Below are 16203 nucleotides of genomic sequence, written 5' to 3'. Positions count from 1 at the left end.
TGGGCTGTGAAAACTGTATGGGCAGAATCAAAGCATCTAACAAGTTGGTGACAGAGTCGATCCCAAACAACACATCTCTTAGCTTCGGGGAGCAGAAGTGAAGCTGCGGAACGGTATGCCAGAAATTCAAGTCCATCCCTAACAACTTCGATCTGGCAGATCTGGCAACTTGGGCATTGTAAAAAACCCTTAGGTGATTCTGAGGTGAGCATCCCTGGGAAAGGGGTGTCCTAGATTCCATGCGCTGGAGTCGGGGATGAAAGTTTTGAAACATCAGTAGTGTTTGAAGTAGGGTCAGACGGCAAACCCTGAGCACCTAAGGCTGGAGCTCAGGGGAAAGAGAAGAGCTGAAAAGGCTCCCACTAGGGGCCATGCGTGGGTATGAGTCTGGGTGCTACAGGGATAAGGAGGATAAGGATGAAGGCAGGTGGAGGAAATCGGAGAAAGCCTTTAAGGGAACAGTGCAGTTGCATGAAGGTGGAGGTCGAGGACAGGTGAAAGGCGTGGCGGAAGATGAAGATGCTAGAGGGAGTGGGAACACAGGAAGGGAGTGTTGCAAGGAGACCAGAGTGAAGTTGAGGTCTAAAGATGGGATCTAGATGGCAGGGTGTGGACAGTACCCAAGGAAAAAGAGGGTAGAGTTTGAGAGAGGCGGAGTTGGCTGACGGGAGGGCGTGGGCTGAGCTTGGGGACAGGGCTTGTGGGAAAGGGAGGAGACCGAAGGTTTGGACAGGGATTGTGGATCGCGTCGCGGCCTGAGGATTTGGGCTGGTTTATTTATTTATTTTTTTTTTTTGACATGGGGGCGGGGACTGTGATAAGCTGTTGGGCCGAAGGCCGAGTCCGACGCGGCAACTTCTGGCCCACAGCCGGGGCACGGGCGCGGCCTGAGGCCCGTCAGGCCGAATGGGGAGAGGGACGAGCGATCCTCGGGACCAGGACGCAGCAGAAGCCTACAGCAGTATGGGAAAAGCCTAAGGAAAGGGAGAAGCTGGGCTGACGCCTGCCCGAAAACCGGGAGGTCGAGCCCGTCGCCTGCACTCACCGGCTGGTCTCCGCCTCCCAAAGCTGCGCTCGCGCGCTGCCCGCACCGGAAGCGGAAATGAAAGGCCGCGCTAGGAGGAGCGGGCGGAGCGTGGTGGAGCTCTGCACAGCGCAGTTCCGCCGACGTGAGGGGCGGGTCCTAGGGTCGAGAGGGGCGGGGTCCAGAGGAAGAAGTGGGAGAGCCAAGAAGGGAAGAGCTTGGATACTTTATCTTTTTAATTTTATTTATTTATTTATTTTTATTTTGGATTGCAAAAATTTATTAAAATTGGAGACACTGTTTTAATCTTCTTGTGCCGTGAGACTCCATCAGGCTGTCTACAAAGACCATTGGGAGGCTGAGAATCACTTGAGCCCAGAAGTCTGAGGCTGTAGTAAGCTTCAAAGGGCCACTGCACTCCAGCTTGGGTGAGGCAAGACCCTGTCTTTCAAGCGGTAAGCTGCATGCTTGCTTGCTGTGGTCATTAAAAACCCTAGTTTAGGATAACAGGTCTGCCTGTTTGAAGATGAAAAATAATCCCATTTAAAATTTGCCCTACTCCATTCCTTTCAGTCACATTTCAACTTTTTTTTTTTTTTTTTTTGAGGCGGAGTCTCGCTCTGTCGCCCGGACTGGAGTGCAGTGGCCAGATCTCAGCTCACTGCAAGCTCCGCCTCCGGGTTTATGCCATTCTCCTGCCTCAGCCTCCCGAGTAGCTGGGACTACAGGCGCCCGCCACCTTGCCCGGCTAGTCTTTGCATTTTTTAGTAGAGACGGGGTTTCACCGTGTTAGCCAGGATGGTCTCGATCTCCCGACCTCGTGATCCGCCCGTCTCGGCCTCCCAAAGTGCTGGGATTACAGGCTTGAGCCACCGCGCCCGGCCACATTTCAACTTTTAAACAGCTAATCACTTCCATCTACAGATTAAGATGTATATGCCACTAAAACCTTTTGCCACCTTAAAAATTTCCTTGAAAGTTTAAACTAACCTGCATTTCTTCAAGCATGAAATCTGAGTCCTGAAATTAAGTGACAATACACAGTAAGACAATTTGCATACAATTAAGGGTAATCCAAAATCTCCAAACACTATAGAATGACTATATTCCCCTTTTCAGGGCATAAACTAGAATGTTACAGCCATCTTTTTTATCTTTTTAATTTTATTTATTTATTTATTTTTATTTTTTTGAGACGGAGTCTGTCTTTGTTGCCCAGGCTAGAGTGGCGCGATCTAGGCTCACTGCAACCTTTGCCTCCTGGGTTCAAGCGATTCTCCCACCTCAGCCTCCCGAGTAGCTGGGACTACAGGCATGCGCCACCACGCTCGGCTAATTTTTGTATTTTTAGTAGAGACTAGGTTTCGTCATGTTGCCCAGGCTGATCTCAAACTCGTGAGCTCAAGCGATCCTCCCGCCTTGGCCTTCCAAAGTGCTGGGATGACAGGCCTGAGCCCCCAGCCTGGAGGCTTTCTTTGCTACGTAAGGAACTAGGGCCTTTCCCAAGCACAGAACAGACGAAACCCCCGAGGCTCAAAAACTCATCTTTATTGGGAAGACTCTGAACAACCAACCTACCCCCCACCTTCAAGTCTGGGGAGGAAGGGCCGGGGATCTGCCCCCTCCTCCCATATGTACAATCTTTTCCGAATCCTCCTGGAGAAGGTTCCCCCACATGTGGTGACAGAGGCAGCTTTAACAAGCTAGTGCACGGGAGCCATGTCCCTTTTCCTCTCCAGACTCAGTTTCCTCATCTGCAAAATGGGCTCAAGGGGAAACCCGTGCAACGGAGCTTCTGGCCAAGGCTTGAATATGTCCATTTCAGAAGCATGAGGAAGGGCCAAGGGGATGGGGGAGCTAGACATCCTGGTTGGGATTGCACAGCTCCTCCACCTCCCTCCCCACCCAGTGCCCCTCCTCTGGCATCGCGGGGCTACGTGGCTTCAGGCCCCGGGGATAGGAGGCCGCCCCCAAAGGCCGCCTCGCGGTACTGATTGGGGAACATGTTGCTGCCCACGAGGCTGGCAGTGCCTCCATCCCCGGGGCCCGGGGCCTGGTACGAGTCCAGCGTCAGCGGTTCAGGGCCGGGGGGCTCCCCAACCACGGCCCCGGCACTGCACACAACAGCACTAGCATGTGGCGGTGCCGGGGGCAGCAGGTCCAGCATGGTGAAGAGTGTGGGGGCCGTAGGGTCGTAGGCAAAGCCATCGTCCAGGAGGTCAGGCCCGCCAGGGGGCTCCAGGCCGGGCAGGGACACGGTGCCAGAGAAGAAGTCAGGGTCTGGCAGCAGGGCTGACGGCGGGAGGAATGGGCCTACGGGAATGAAGACAGAGAAGTGTAGTGTGATTTAGGGCCAACTTCTGACCAGGCCCTAATTCAAATGCCCCACTTCCTGCAAAATGTGATATCAAGGTGGCCTTTTTTTTATTTTTGAGATGGAGTCTCATTCTGTTGCCCAGGCTGGAATGCAGTCGTGTATTCTTGGCTCACTGCAACCTCTGCCTCCCCGGTTCAAGTTGATTCCCCTGCCTCAGCCTCCCGAGTAGCTGGAACTACAGGCACGTGCCATGCCCAGCTAATTATTGTCTTTTTAGTAGAGATGGGGTTTCACCATGTTTGCCAGGCTGGTCTTGAACTCCTGACCTCAGGTGATCCACCTGCCTCAGCCTCCCAAAGTGCTGGGATTACAGGTATGAGCCACCAAGCCTGGACTTAAGGTGCCATCTTAATCCCAAGGAGAATCCATGTGAGACTATCACCATTCTCAGATAATAACTAAATTGAAAGCCAAGAATTTAGCCTTCTGGCATGGTGGTTCACACCTTTAATCCCAACACAACATAGCAAGACCCTGTCTCTACGAAAAAATTATTTAAAAGTTAGCTGGATGTGGTGGTGCACGCCTGTAGTCCCAGCTACTTGGCAGGCTGAGGCAGAAGGATTGCTTGAGCCCAGTTTGAGGCTGCAGGGAAGTATGATCACACCACTGCACTCCAGCCTGGGCAACAGAGCAAGACCTTGTCTCTAAAAGTAATGATAATAAGAAGTAAACTAAGGCACTGAGGGAAAGTAAGTGGAAGGCTCACACAACTGTTGTGGAACTAGCATGTGAAACCATGCTGCTACACAGCTGTGGAGAGCTTTCCCTGAGAGTGAGGAAGGAGAAGAGGTTCCAAAGCCTCCCAACATACAGAGACAACCCAAAAAGTGAAATCTCCAGACCATGGGAGACACAAGTTGGGAAGTCACCAGTCCCAAAATTGTCAGAAAAAATAAATGTCATTCTTAGGCGTAATGGGGACTTAAGAAAAAATAACAATCAAATCAAAAAGTTTCATTGTAAGAGGGATTCTCTGACCAGGCATGGTGGCTCACACCTGTAATCCCAGCACTTTGGCGGGCCGAGGCGGGCAGATTACCTGAGGTCAGAAGTTCAAGATCAGCCTGGCCAACATGGCAAAACCTCGTCTCTCCCAAAAATACAAAAATTAGTTGGGTGTGGTGGTAGGCGCCTGTAATCTCAGCTACTCGGGAGACTGAGGCAGGAGAATCACTTGAACCTGGGAGGCGGATGTTGCAGTGAGCCGAGATCGTGCCACTGCACTCCAGCCTAGGCAACAGAGCAAGACTGTCTCAAAAAAAAAAAAAAAAAGAGGGACTCTCTTTTTGGAACAAGACAAACCTTAGAGACACAAGGCTACTGGGACTCTTTTCTAGCCTTCCTTGCAGTCTGATGCGATCATGTGACTAAGTTCTGCTAACTGGAATGTGGGCATAATGGCTGGAGCAACAACAGCCACCTTGCACCATGAGATGGCAAACTGAAAATGACAGAAACCTGGGTCTCTTGATGATCATGCAGTCACCAGATCATCCCTGGAACACACCTACAGACTGTTTTTTGTTTCTTGTTTTTGCCTTGTCACCAGGCTGGAGCACAGTGGCACCATCTTGGCTCACTGCAACCTCCACCTTTTGGGTTCAAATGATTCTCCTGCCTCAACCTCCCGAGTAGCTGGGACTACAGGCATGTCCCACCACACGCAGCTAACTTTTGTGTTTTTAGTAGAGATGGAGTTTCATCACGTTGGCCAGGATGGTCTCTCTCCCTTGACCTCGTGATCTACCTGCCTTGGCGTCCCAATATGCTGGGATTACAGGTGTAAGCCACAGTGCCAGGCATGTTTTTTGTTGTTGTTGTTTTGAGAAGGGTCCCATTCTGTCGCTCAGGCTAAAGTGCAGTGATGCAATCTTGGCTCCCTGCAACCTCCACCTCCTGGGCTCAAGTGATTCTCCTGCCTCAGCCTCTGAGTAGCTGGGACTACAGATGTGCACCACCACACTTGGCTAATTTTTGTATTTTTAGTAGAAACAGGGTTTTACCATATTGGCCAGGCTGGTCTCAAACTCCTGGCCTGAAGCAGTCCACCCGCCTCAGCCTCCCAAAGTGCTGAGATTATAGGCATGGGCCACTTTCAGTCCCTATGGACTATTTATGTGAGACAAGAAATAACTTTCTATCCTGTTGAAGCCCCTGTTATTTCGGGTTTTGCTGTAAATGCAGTTAAATGTGATCACAGGTTGGGTGCAGTGGCTCATGCCTGTAATCCCAGCACTTTGGGAGGCTGAGACAAGCAGATCACTTGAGGTCAGGAGTTCGGGACCAGCCTGGCCAACATGGTGAAACCCTGTCTTTACTAAAAATACAAAAATTAGCTGGGCACGCCACCACGTGCCTGTAATCTCAGCTACTCAGGAGGCTGAGGCAGGAGAATCGCTTGAACCCGGGAGGCAGAGGTTGCAGTGAGCCGAGATCACACCACTGCACTACAGCCTGGGTGACAGAGCGAGACTCTGTCTCAAAAAAGGAAAAAAAAAAAAGCAAGTTCCTAATATCTCCTGGGCACTAACTCGGCGCCACCCACCATGACAAATAACTGTACGACCTCATCTCACTAAATTGGGGCAAAGACTGTAAGAGACAGGGTCTCTATCTGACAGATGAGTAAAGTAAGGCTCACAGAGGTCACACAGCAGCTAAACTGTGGGCTCAGATTTCAAACCCAGTCTGATCCCAGAGGCCACACTCCTAACCATTACACTGCAGTGCCTTGGCGGTACTGCTTCCACAAGGGAGGGGTGCTTTAGACCTTGGGAAACTGGGATGCTGGGGAAGGTGGATGAATAGGGAAGGGGGTTTAGGAAATTGGAGAGCAAAGATTGGTGAAGTGGGCTAGGATTGGTGGTTGCTATTAGGCATTGGTTACCAGTTGCAGGAGAGGGGGAAGAACAGGTGGAGCTTCAAATCTCCAGGGTGGGACTAGGTCAGGTGGCCCAGGCTCAGCAGTCTGAGTGGTTAGTAGCTGGCTAGGAGCTGGGTACCTTAGCTGGGTGTTGGGGGCTATGTTTTTAGAGTTGGTGGTCAGTGGGTAGAGACTTTTTCTCTTTTCTTTTTCTTTTCTTTCTTTCTTTCTTTTTTTTTTTTTGAGACAGAATCTTGCTCTGTTGTCCAGGCTGAGTGCAGTGGTGCCATCTTGGCTTACTGCAACCTCCATCTCCCGAGTTCAAGTGATTCTCGTGCCTCAGCCTCTCGAGTAGCTGGTACTACAGGTGTGCGCCACCACACTCAACTAATCTTTGTATTTTTAGTAGAGACGGGGGTTTCACCACGTTGGCCAGGATGGTCTCGAACTCCTGACCTCAGATGATCCGACCCCCCCTCAGCCTCCCAAAGTGCTGGGATTACAGACGTGAGCCACCACACCCAGGCATCTTTTCTTTTCTTGTTTCTTTTCTCTTCTCTTCTTGAGACGGAGTCTTTCTTTGTTGCCCAGGCTGGAGCTCAGTGGCACAATCTCAGCTCACCGCGACCTCTACCTCCTGGATTCAAGCAATTCTCATGCCTCAGCCTCCCGAGCAGCTGGGACCACAGGCATGGGTCACCACGCCCAGCTAATTTTTGCATTTTTAGTAGAGACAGGGTTTCACCATGATGGCCAGGCTGGTCTCGAACTCCTGGCTAGAGATTTTTTTTCTGAGGGCAGCCAGATAGGATTGGGGTTCATGGGAGCTGGAAGCTGGCATGTGAGTTGAGATGAAGGCAAGGGTAGAACAGGCCAGAGACAGACTCTGAATCTGAGGTTGGCTGGCTTCAACCACCACCCCCATTCATCCATCATCAACTCCCTGCTACCTATGCCATATATATCACCACTCATCTACACAGATGCCCAGGGGCCACCTCCCTGTTCCACCAGGGATCTGCTACTGTGTGGCCTCAGGCAAGAGACTTCACCTCTCTGGGCTTCAGTTTCCTCACCTGTAAAACAGGGGAATGACAGCACATACCTCACAGGTTAAGTGAATAAACTCACAGAAAGCACTTAGATGCCTGTCATACAGTACCCATGAGAAGAAATATATTAAGAACCAGGCGCTGTGGCTCATGCCTGTAATCCCAGCACTTTAGGAGGCTAAGGTGGGAGGATCACCTGAGGTCAGGAGTTCGAAACCAGCCTGGCTAATGTGGCGAAACCCCATCTCTACTAAAAATACAAAAACTAGCCAGGCATGGTGGTGGGCGCCTGTAGTCCCAGCTAATTGGGAGACTGAGGCAGGAGAATCTCTCAAACCTGGGAGGCAGCAGTTGCAGTGAGCCAAGATCATACTACTGCACTCTAGCCTGGGCAACAGAGATTCTGTCTCAAGAGAAAAAAAAAAAAAGAAGAAGAAGAAGAAATGTATTAAGAGTCAGGCACTGTGGCTCATGCCTGTAATCCCAACACTTTGGGAGGCTAAGGCAGGAGAATGGCTTGGGCTCAGGAGTTCAAGACCAGCCTGGGCAACATGGCAATACCCCGTCTCTACAAAAAATACAAAAATTAGTCAAGCATGGTGATGCATGCCTGTAGTCCCAGCTACTCAGGAGGCTGAGGTGGGAGGATCGCTTAAGTCCAGCAGGTTGAAGCTGCAGTGAGCCATGGTTGTACCACTACACTCCAGTCTGGGTGAGAGAGAGAGACTATCTCAAAAAAAAAAGAAAAAGAAAAAAGGCCAGGTGTGGTGGCTCATGCCTGTAATCGCAGCACTTTGGGAGGCCAAAGAGGGCAGATCACTTGAGGTCAGGAGTTCAAGACCAGCCTGGCCAATATAGTGAAACCCCGTCTCTACTAAAAAATACAAAAATTAGCCGGGCGTGGTGGTGCATGCCTGTAGTCCCAGCTACTCAGGAGCCTGAAGCAGGAGAATCGCTTGAACTGGAGAGGCAGAGGTTGCAGTGAGCTGAGATCATGCCACTGTACTGCCATCTGGGCAACAGAGCAAGACTCCATCTCCAAAAAAAAAAGAAATACATTAACTTTTAAAACACCACTGACCTAAGTGTGTACTGGGCCTTTTCAAAGGAGTCCCTGAGGCTCTGAGAGGTAGAGCAACTTAACGAAGGTCCCATAGCAAGGAAATGGTCCAGAAGAGATCAGAACTTCCATTCTGTCTCCAGAGCCCTCATTCTTTCCACTGGATGTTGCTGGCTAAGTGCTGACTGACTCGCCTTGTGGCTGCTCTTGGAGGGCGTGAAGAGGCCAGAAAAGCAGGGCTGCCACTTACCCTCTGCCCACCCAGGGGACAGGGGCTTATGTGTAGCTGGGACCCACCTGAGCCGTGGCTGGGCAGGAAGTGGTCCAGGATGGCTGGCTTTTTCTTCCGCCGTTTGCTCTCGATGCCGTGGGGGTCTAAGGGAAGGCAGAGATGAGGATCCCTGTTCCCCGACAGCCCTTCCTCCCCAGCCTGGGGAGGGGGAAGGGAGGTGGGGTCAGCTGTCCCCTCCCCAGAACCTGGGGATGGGGGTGGAAAAGGGCAGAGGGCACACACCCGAGCTGTTCAACTCCCCAAGGACGTCGGGCATCCCCCGTTTCCGCTTCTTGTCCACGCCGTAGCTGTCTGTTGAGGAGATACCAGGGACATACAAGAAGTAATTCATCAATAATAATTAATTCCTAGGCCGGGCGCGGTGGCTCAAGCCTGTAATCCCAGCACTTTGGGAGGCCGAGACGGGCGGATCACGAGGTCAGGAGATCGAGACCATCCTGGCGAACACTGTGAAACCCCGTCTCTACTAAAAAATACAAAAAACTAGCCGGGCGAGGTGGCGGGCGTCTGTAGTCCCAGCTACTCGGGAGGCTGAGGCAGAGAATGGCGTGAACCCGGGAGGCGGAGCTTGCAGTGAGCTGAGATCCGGCCACTGCACTCCAGCCCCGGCGACAGAGCAAGACTCCGTCTCAAAAAAAAAAAAAAAAAATAATAATAATATAATAATAATAATTAATTCCTTTATTTATTTATTATTTATTTATTTTTAGAGACAGTTTTGCTTTGTTGACCAGGCTGGAGTGCAGTGGCACGATCTCGGCTCACTGCAACCTCTGCCTGCCAGGTTCAAGCAATTCTCCTGCCTCAGCTTCCCAAGTAGCTGGGATTACCGGTGTGTGCCACCACACCCAGCTAATTTTTGTATTTTTTTAGTAGAGAGGGGATTTCACTATATGTTGGCCAGTCTGGTCTTGAACTCCTGACCTCAAGCGATCCGCCTGCCTTGGCCTCCCGAAGTGTTGGGGATTACAGGTGTGAGCTGCTGTGCCTGGCCTCTATTTTTTTTTTTTTTTTTTTAAGATGGAGTCTTGGCCGTGCGCAGTGGCTAACCCCTGTAATCCCAGCACTTTGGGATGCCAAGGTGGGCGGATCACCTGAGGTCTGGAGTCTGAGACCAGCCTGATGAACACAGCGAAACTCAGTCTCTACTAAAAGTACTAAAATTAGCCAGGCATGGTGGCAGGTGCCTGTAGTGAGTCTCGCTGTGTCGCCCAGGCTGGAGTGCAATTGGCTCACTGCAACCTCTGCCTCTCGGGTTCAAGCAATTCTCCTGCCTCAGCCTCCCGAGTAGCTGGGACTACAGACGCCCACCACCATGCCCAGCTAATTTTTGTATTTTCAGTAGAGACAGGCTTTCGCCGTGTTGGTCAGGCTGGTCTCGAACTCCTGACCTCAGGTGATCCACCTGCCTCAGCCTCCGAAAGTGCTGGGATTACAGGCATGAGGCACCGCGCCCAGCCTACACACTGGCCTCTTTGTTGTTCCTGGAGCACACCAGGCACAATCCGGTCTCAGGACCTTTGCACCTGCTGTTCCAGCTGTTTAAAACACTCTTCCTCGACTCTCACTACTTCCCTAGAAAACTTCCCGCTTAGTCATCCTCCTGTCGTCAGCTCAGCTGTCCCCTCCTCCAAGAAGCCTTCCCTGATGCCCACAGCTAGGTTAGGTGCCCCCTTTGGGCAATGCGAGCCCTTGAGCACTTCATTCCAGTCCTGCCCACTCTGGTCATCACTGTGTGGGGACAGGCTGTCCCCCATCCTCAGGACTATAAGTCTCATGAGGACACAGCTAGAGGCTGTGTTGGTCACTGCTGTGTCTCTAGCAATACTGAGCACAGGCCCAGGCATGTGCAGGATGCTGAGGGGAGGAAAGACTAAATACTCTCCAAATGTCACAGGACAGCTACTATTATTTCCATTTTGCCCAGAAGAATGAGGCTCAGAGAGGCCAAGGTCACACAGCCAGTAAGCAGCAGAGCCGGGATCTGAACACTGTCTTTGTAGCTCTGAGCCTGCATTCTAGTTCTGCCTCTTTCCCATCCCCACTGGGGTCTCCCCAAGGCCGAAGACCTAGTCTCCGAGGTGTTGGGTCACCCTGGGTTGCTGTAGTTACCATGGTCGCGAGGCAGGTACGTGAAAGGCAATGGCTCGCTGCAGACCCCATCGGTGAGCCGCTGCAGGAAGACGTTGACTGTCACAGGCTCTACAATCTCCAGGTCCTCGTAGGGCGGCGTCTTGAACACAATGGCAATCTGGCGGTGCACGTCGGCCTGGGAGAAGTCAGCCCGACCTTCCCAGGAGGCCCTGCTGAACACCACTGATATGTCCTCTGGCAGGAAACGGGGGACATCAGCTAAGCCAGGACATCTGGGCCACTGAGCTCCCAACTTGCCCAGCCTCCCCCAAAATCAAGATTAATATTCCTTTTTTTTTTTTTTTGAGAGTCTTGCTCTGTCGCCCAGGCTGGAGTGCAATGACGCGATCTTGGCTCACTGCAACCTCCGCCTCCCAGGTTCAAGAGATTCTCCTGCCTCAGCCTCCCATGTAGCTGAGATTACAGGCGCCCACCACCATGACTGGCTAATTTTTTTTTTTTTTTTGAGACGGAGTCTTGCTCTGTCGCCCAGGCTGCAGTGCAGTGGTGCGATCTCGGCTCACTGCAGGCTCCGCCTCTGGGGTTCACGTCCTTCATTCTCCTGCCTCAGCCTCCTGAGTAGCTGGGACTACAGGTGCCTGCCACCATGCCTGGCTAATTTTTTGTATTTTTAGTAGAGACGGGGTTTCACCATGTTAGCCAGGATGGTCTCTATCTCCTGACCTCACGATCCACCTGCCTTGGCCTCCCAAAGTGCTGGGATTACAGGTGTGAGCCACCACACTCCACTAATTGTTTGTATTTTTAGTAGAGATGGGGTTTCACCATGTTGGCCAGGCTGGTCTCGAACTCCTGACCTTAGGTGATCCTCCCACCTCGGCCTCCCAAAATGCTGGGATTACAGGCGTGAGCCACCGTGCCCGGCCTTGTTTTTTTTGTTTGTTTGTTTTTGTTTTTGTTTTTTTGAGACAGGATATTGCTCTGTTACCCAGGCTGGAGTGCAATGGCATGATCTTGGCTCACTGGAACCTCTGCCTCTTGGCCTTGAGATCTTCCTACCTCAGCCTCCCAAGTAGCTAGGATTACAGGCATGCACCACTACACCCAGCTAATTTCTTTTTGTATTTTTTGTAGAAAAGGGGTTTTGCCATGTTGCCCAGGCTAGTCTCAAACTCCTGGATACAAGCAATCCTCCCACTTTGGCCTCCCAAAGTGCTGCGATAACAGGAGTGAGCCACCATGCCTGGCCTGTAATATTCCTAAAAATAAAACTAATCAGCAGGCACGGTGGCTCATGCCTATAATCGCAGTGCTTTGGAAGGCCAAGGTGGTGGATCACTTGAGGTCAGGAGTTCGAGACTAGCCTGACCAACGTGGTGAAACCCCATCTCTACTAAAAATACAAAATTAAGCTGGACGTGGTGGCTCACACCTGTAATCCCAGCACACTGGGAGGCCGAGGAGGGTGGATCACCTGAGGTCAGGAGTTCAAGGCCAGGCTGACCAACATGGTGAAACCCTGTGTCTCGTAAAAATACAAAAATTAGCGGGGTGTGGTGGTGGGCGCCTGTAATACCAGCTACTCAGGAGGCTGAGGCAGGAGTATCACTTGAACCCAGGAGGCAGAGGTTTCAGTGAGCCGAGATCACACCACTGTACTCCAGCCTGGGTGAGAGTGAGACTCCGTCTCAAAAAAAAAAAAAAAAAAGGCCAGGCATGGTGGCTCAAGCCTGTAATCCCAGCACTTTGGGAGGCCGAGGCGGGCAGATCACAAGGTCAGGAGATCAAGACCATCCTGGCTAACACGGTGAAACCCCGTCTCTACTAAAAAATACAAAAAAATAGCCGGGCGAGGTGACGGGCGCCTGTAGTCCCAGCTACTCGGGAGGCTGAGGCAGGAGAATGGCATGAACCCAGGAGGCGGAGCTTGCAGTGAGTTGAGATCTGGCCAGTGCACTCCAGCTTGGGTGACAGAGCGAGACTCCGTCTCAAAAAAAAAAAAAAAAAAAAAAAAAAAATTAGCCAGTGTGGTAGCACACACCTATAGTCCCAGCTACTTGGGAGGCTGAGGCAGGAGAATCACTTGAATCAAGGAGGGAGAGGTTGCAGTGAGCTGAGATTGCGTCATTGCACTCCAGCGTGGGCAACAAGAGCGAAACTCCGTCTCAAAAAAAAAAAAACGAATCATAGTGGCAGCTAACTTTCTATTGAGCACCTATTATGTGCCAGTCGCTAGGTGTTTTATGTATATATATATATTTTTTTGTTTGTTTGCTTGTTTTTGAGACGGAGTCTCACTCTGTCACCCAGGCTGGAGTGCAGTGGTGCGATCTCAGCTCACTGCAAGCTCTGTCTCCTGGATTCACACCATTCTCTTGCCTCAGCCTCCCAAGTAGCTGGGACTACAGGCACCCGCCACCACTAAGGTTTTGTATTTTTAGTAGAGACAGGGTTTCATCGTGTTAGCCAGAATGGGCTGATCTCCTGACCTCGTGACCCGCCCGCCTCAGCCTCTCACAGTGCTGGGATTACAGGTGTGAGCCACTGTGCCCGGCTTTTTTTTTTTTTTTTTTTTGATATGGAGTTTCGCTCTCGTTGCCCAAGCTGGAATGCAGTGGCACAATCTTGGCCTCCCAGATTCAAGCAATTCTCCTGCCTCAGCCTCCCAAGTAGCTGGGATTACAGCCATATGCCACCACGCCTGGCTATTTTTGTTTTTTTGTTTGTGTGTTTTTGAGACAGAGTCTCATTCTGTCTCCAGGTTGGAGTGCAGTGGCATGATCTCGGCTCATTGCAACCTCCGACTCCCTGGTTCAAGCAATTCTCCTGCCTCAGTCTCCCGAGTAGCTGGGATTATAGGCATGCGCAACCATGCCCAGCTAATGTTTGTATTTTTTTTTTTTTTGAGATGGAGTCTCGCTCAGTCGCCCAGGCTGGAGTGCAGTGGCGCGATCTTGGCTCACTGCAAGCTCTGCCTCCTGGGTTCACGCCATTCTCCTGCCTCAGCCTCCCAAGTAGCTGGGACTACAAGCTCTCGCCACCACGCCCGGCTAATTTTTTTTTTTGCATTTTTATTAGAGATGGGATTTCACCATGTTAGCCAGGATGGTCTTGATCTCCTGACCTCGTGATCCGCCCGTCTCGGCCTCCCAAAGTGCTGGGATTACAGGCTTGAGCCACCACGCCCGGCCATGTTTGTATTTTTAATAGAGACAGGGTTTCACCACGTTGGCCAGGATGGTCCCAATCTCCTGACCTCGTGATTTGCCCACCTCAGCCTCCCAAAGTGCTGGGATTACAGGTGTAAGCCACTGCACTTGGCCTTGTTTTATGTATTTTTATATGTATTATCTCATTTAATCCTTATAACAATTTAAGAGGTAGGTAGAATTACTATCCCCCTCAAGTCCAGGGATCCTCAAGGTCACCCTCAGGTTGTTCAGTAAGAGGACTCAAGGGACAGCATACAGTCGTACTCACAGCTATGATCTGTTATGGCAAAAGGATACCAGGCACAGTCAGCAGAGAAAAAAGGTGCCTGGCCAGGCGTAGTGGCCCACACCTGTAATCCCAGCCCTTTGGGAGGCTGAGGCTGGCAGATCACTTGAGGCCAGGAGTTCAAGACCAGACTGGCCAACACAGCAAGACCTTGTCTCAACAAGAAAGCACTGTGGCGCACGCCTGTGGTCCCAGCTATTCAGAAGGCTGAGGTGGGAGAATCACTTGAGCCTGGGAGGTCGAGGCTGCAGTGAGCCATGATCGCACCACTATACTCCAGCCTGGGTGACAGATGGAGAGCCTGGTTCTAAAAAAAAGAAAAGGAAACTGAGGCTTGAAAGTGTTGAGATGTCACACAACTGGTAGTGGAAGAGTCAGGATTCATGATGGTATTCTGCCTGCTATTTTTTTTTTTTGTCTTACTGCATTGCCTGTCATCACAGTAACTCCATGTACTGAGGCTTTATATGTGTCAGATATATATAGATTGCCTCTAAGTCGCACAACAACTCTATGAAGAAGGTACTATTAGGTACCTTATTATATAGAGAAGAAAATGAAGGCACAGAGAGGTAAAGTCACTTGTTCAAGGTCACACAGCCAGCAAGTGTTAGAGCCAAGATGGGAACCCAGGGAGGCTAGAACGCTTCACTACCAACTCTGTTTTAACTTCGGGAAGTTACTAGATAACTCTGGAACCAGTTTCTTCACTTTATTTTATTTTATTTTGAGACAGAGTCTCACTCCATTGCCCAGGCTGCAGTGTAGTGGCACCATCATAGCTCACTGTAACCTCCAACTCCTGCACTTAAGCAATCCTCCTACCTCAGCCTCCCAAGTAGCTGGGACTATAAGCACATGCCCCAACATGCCTGGCTATTTTATTTTACTTTATTTTATTTTATTTTTTTTATTTTATTTTTTTATTTTTTTTTTTTGAGGCGGTGTCTCGCTCTGTCGCCCGGATTGGAGTGCAGTGGCCGGATCTCAGCTCACTGCAAGCTCCGCCTCCCGGGTTTACGCCATTCTCCTGCCTCAGCCTCCCGAGTAGCTGGGACTACAGGCGCCCGCCACCTCGCCCAGCTAGTTTTTTTTTTTTGTATTTTTAGTAGAGACGGGGTTTCACTGTGTTAGCCAGGATGGTCTCGATCTCCTGACCTCGTGATCCGCCCGTCTCGGCCTCCCAAAGTGCTGGGATTACAGGCCTGAGCCACCGCGCCCGGCATTATTTTATTTTATTTTTTGAGACAGAATCTCACTGTGTTGCCCAGGCTGGAGTGCAATGGCATGATCTCGGCTCACTGCAACCTCTGTCTCCCAGGTTCAAGTGATTGTCATGCCTCAGCCTCCCAAGTAGCTGGAATTACAGGTGTGCGCCACCACACTCAGCTAATTTTTATATTTTTAGTAGAGACAGACAGGGTTTCACCATGTTGGCCATGCTGGTTTTGAACTCCTGACCATAAGTGAGCTGCCCAACTTGGCCTCCCAAAGTATTGGGATTACAGGTGTGAGCCACCATGCCCGGCCTAATGCTTGGCTATTTTTTAATTAAAAAAAAAAGAATTTTTTTTTTTTTTTTTGTAGAGACAGGGGCTTGCTATGTTGCCCAGACTGGACTCAAACTCCTGGGCTCAAGTGATCCTCCCTTCTCAGCCTCCCAAAGTGCTGGGATTACAGGCATGAGAGACATGCCCAGCCAGTTTGTTTTTGGTTTTGATTTTTTGAGACAGGGTCTGTCTCTGTCGCCCTGCCTGGAGAGCAGTGGTGCAGTCTTGGCTCACTGCAGCCTCTGCCTCCCAGGCTCAAGTAATCCTCCCACCTCAGCCTCCCAAGTAGCTGGGACTACAGGTGCGCACCACCACATCTGCTAAATTTTTTATTTTTTGTAGAGACGGGGTTTCACCATGTTGCCCAGGTTGGTCTCGAACTCCTGAACT

The 16203-nt window shown here is 50.9% G+C and overlaps 2 protein-coding genes and 1 long non-coding RNA gene across 7 annotated transcripts in view; all 3 read right to left on the bottom strand.

The window, feature by feature from the left end:
• CLASRP (CLK4 associating serine/arginine rich protein) overlaps nt 1–1149 on the bottom strand; it is a 32762-nt gene extending 31613 nt beyond the window's left edge. For all 4 annotated transcript variants that reach the window (XR_004440408.1, XM_033223619.1, XM_033223620.1 and 1 more), the window contains exon 1: nt 1046–1149. The gene's annotated coding sequence lies outside the window, so the exon portion shown is untranslated. The remainder of the gene's footprint in view (nt 1–1045) is intronic.
• A 137-nt stretch (nt 1150–1286) lies between these two features.
• On the bottom strand, nt 1287–2268 carry LOC117091383. Its single transcript, XR_004440410.1, has 2 exons — nt 2015–2268; nt 1287–1540 (listed from the first exon to the last, which is right to left on the bottom strand). It is a non-coding gene; the product is annotated as an uncharacterized LOC117091383 (long non-coding RNA).
• A 284-nt stretch (nt 2269–2552) lies between these two features.
• The window catches only part of RELB (RELB proto-oncogene, NF-kB subunit), a 48705-nt gene continuing 35054 nt past the window's right edge, over nt 2553–16203 (bottom strand). Inside the window, exons 8-11 of one of the 2 annotated variants that reach the window (XM_033223618.1) lie at nt 10784–10999; nt 8894–8962; nt 8677–8754; nt 2553–3337 (exon numbers count right to left, since the gene is read on the bottom strand). In XM_033223618.1, coding sequence (XP_033079509.1) covers nt 2958–3337; nt 8677–8754; nt 8894–8962; nt 10784–10999 — 743 coding nt within the window. In that variant the 3' untranslated portion in view covers nt 2553–2957. The remainder of the gene's footprint in view (nt 3338–8676; nt 8755–8893; nt 8963–10783; nt 11000–16203) is intronic. The other variant, XM_033223617.1, reaches the window with a different exon arrangement.

This window comes from Trachypithecus francoisi, unplaced genomic scaffold (genome assembly GCF_009764315.1).
Source record: "Trachypithecus francoisi isolate TF-2019V2 unplaced genomic scaffold, Tfra_2.0 Lachesis_group12, whole genome shotgun sequence".
NCBI lineage: Eukaryota > Metazoa > Chordata > Mammalia > Primates > Cercopithecidae > Trachypithecus > Trachypithecus francoisi.
This window is presented reverse-complemented; position numbering and strand designations above follow the sequence as displayed.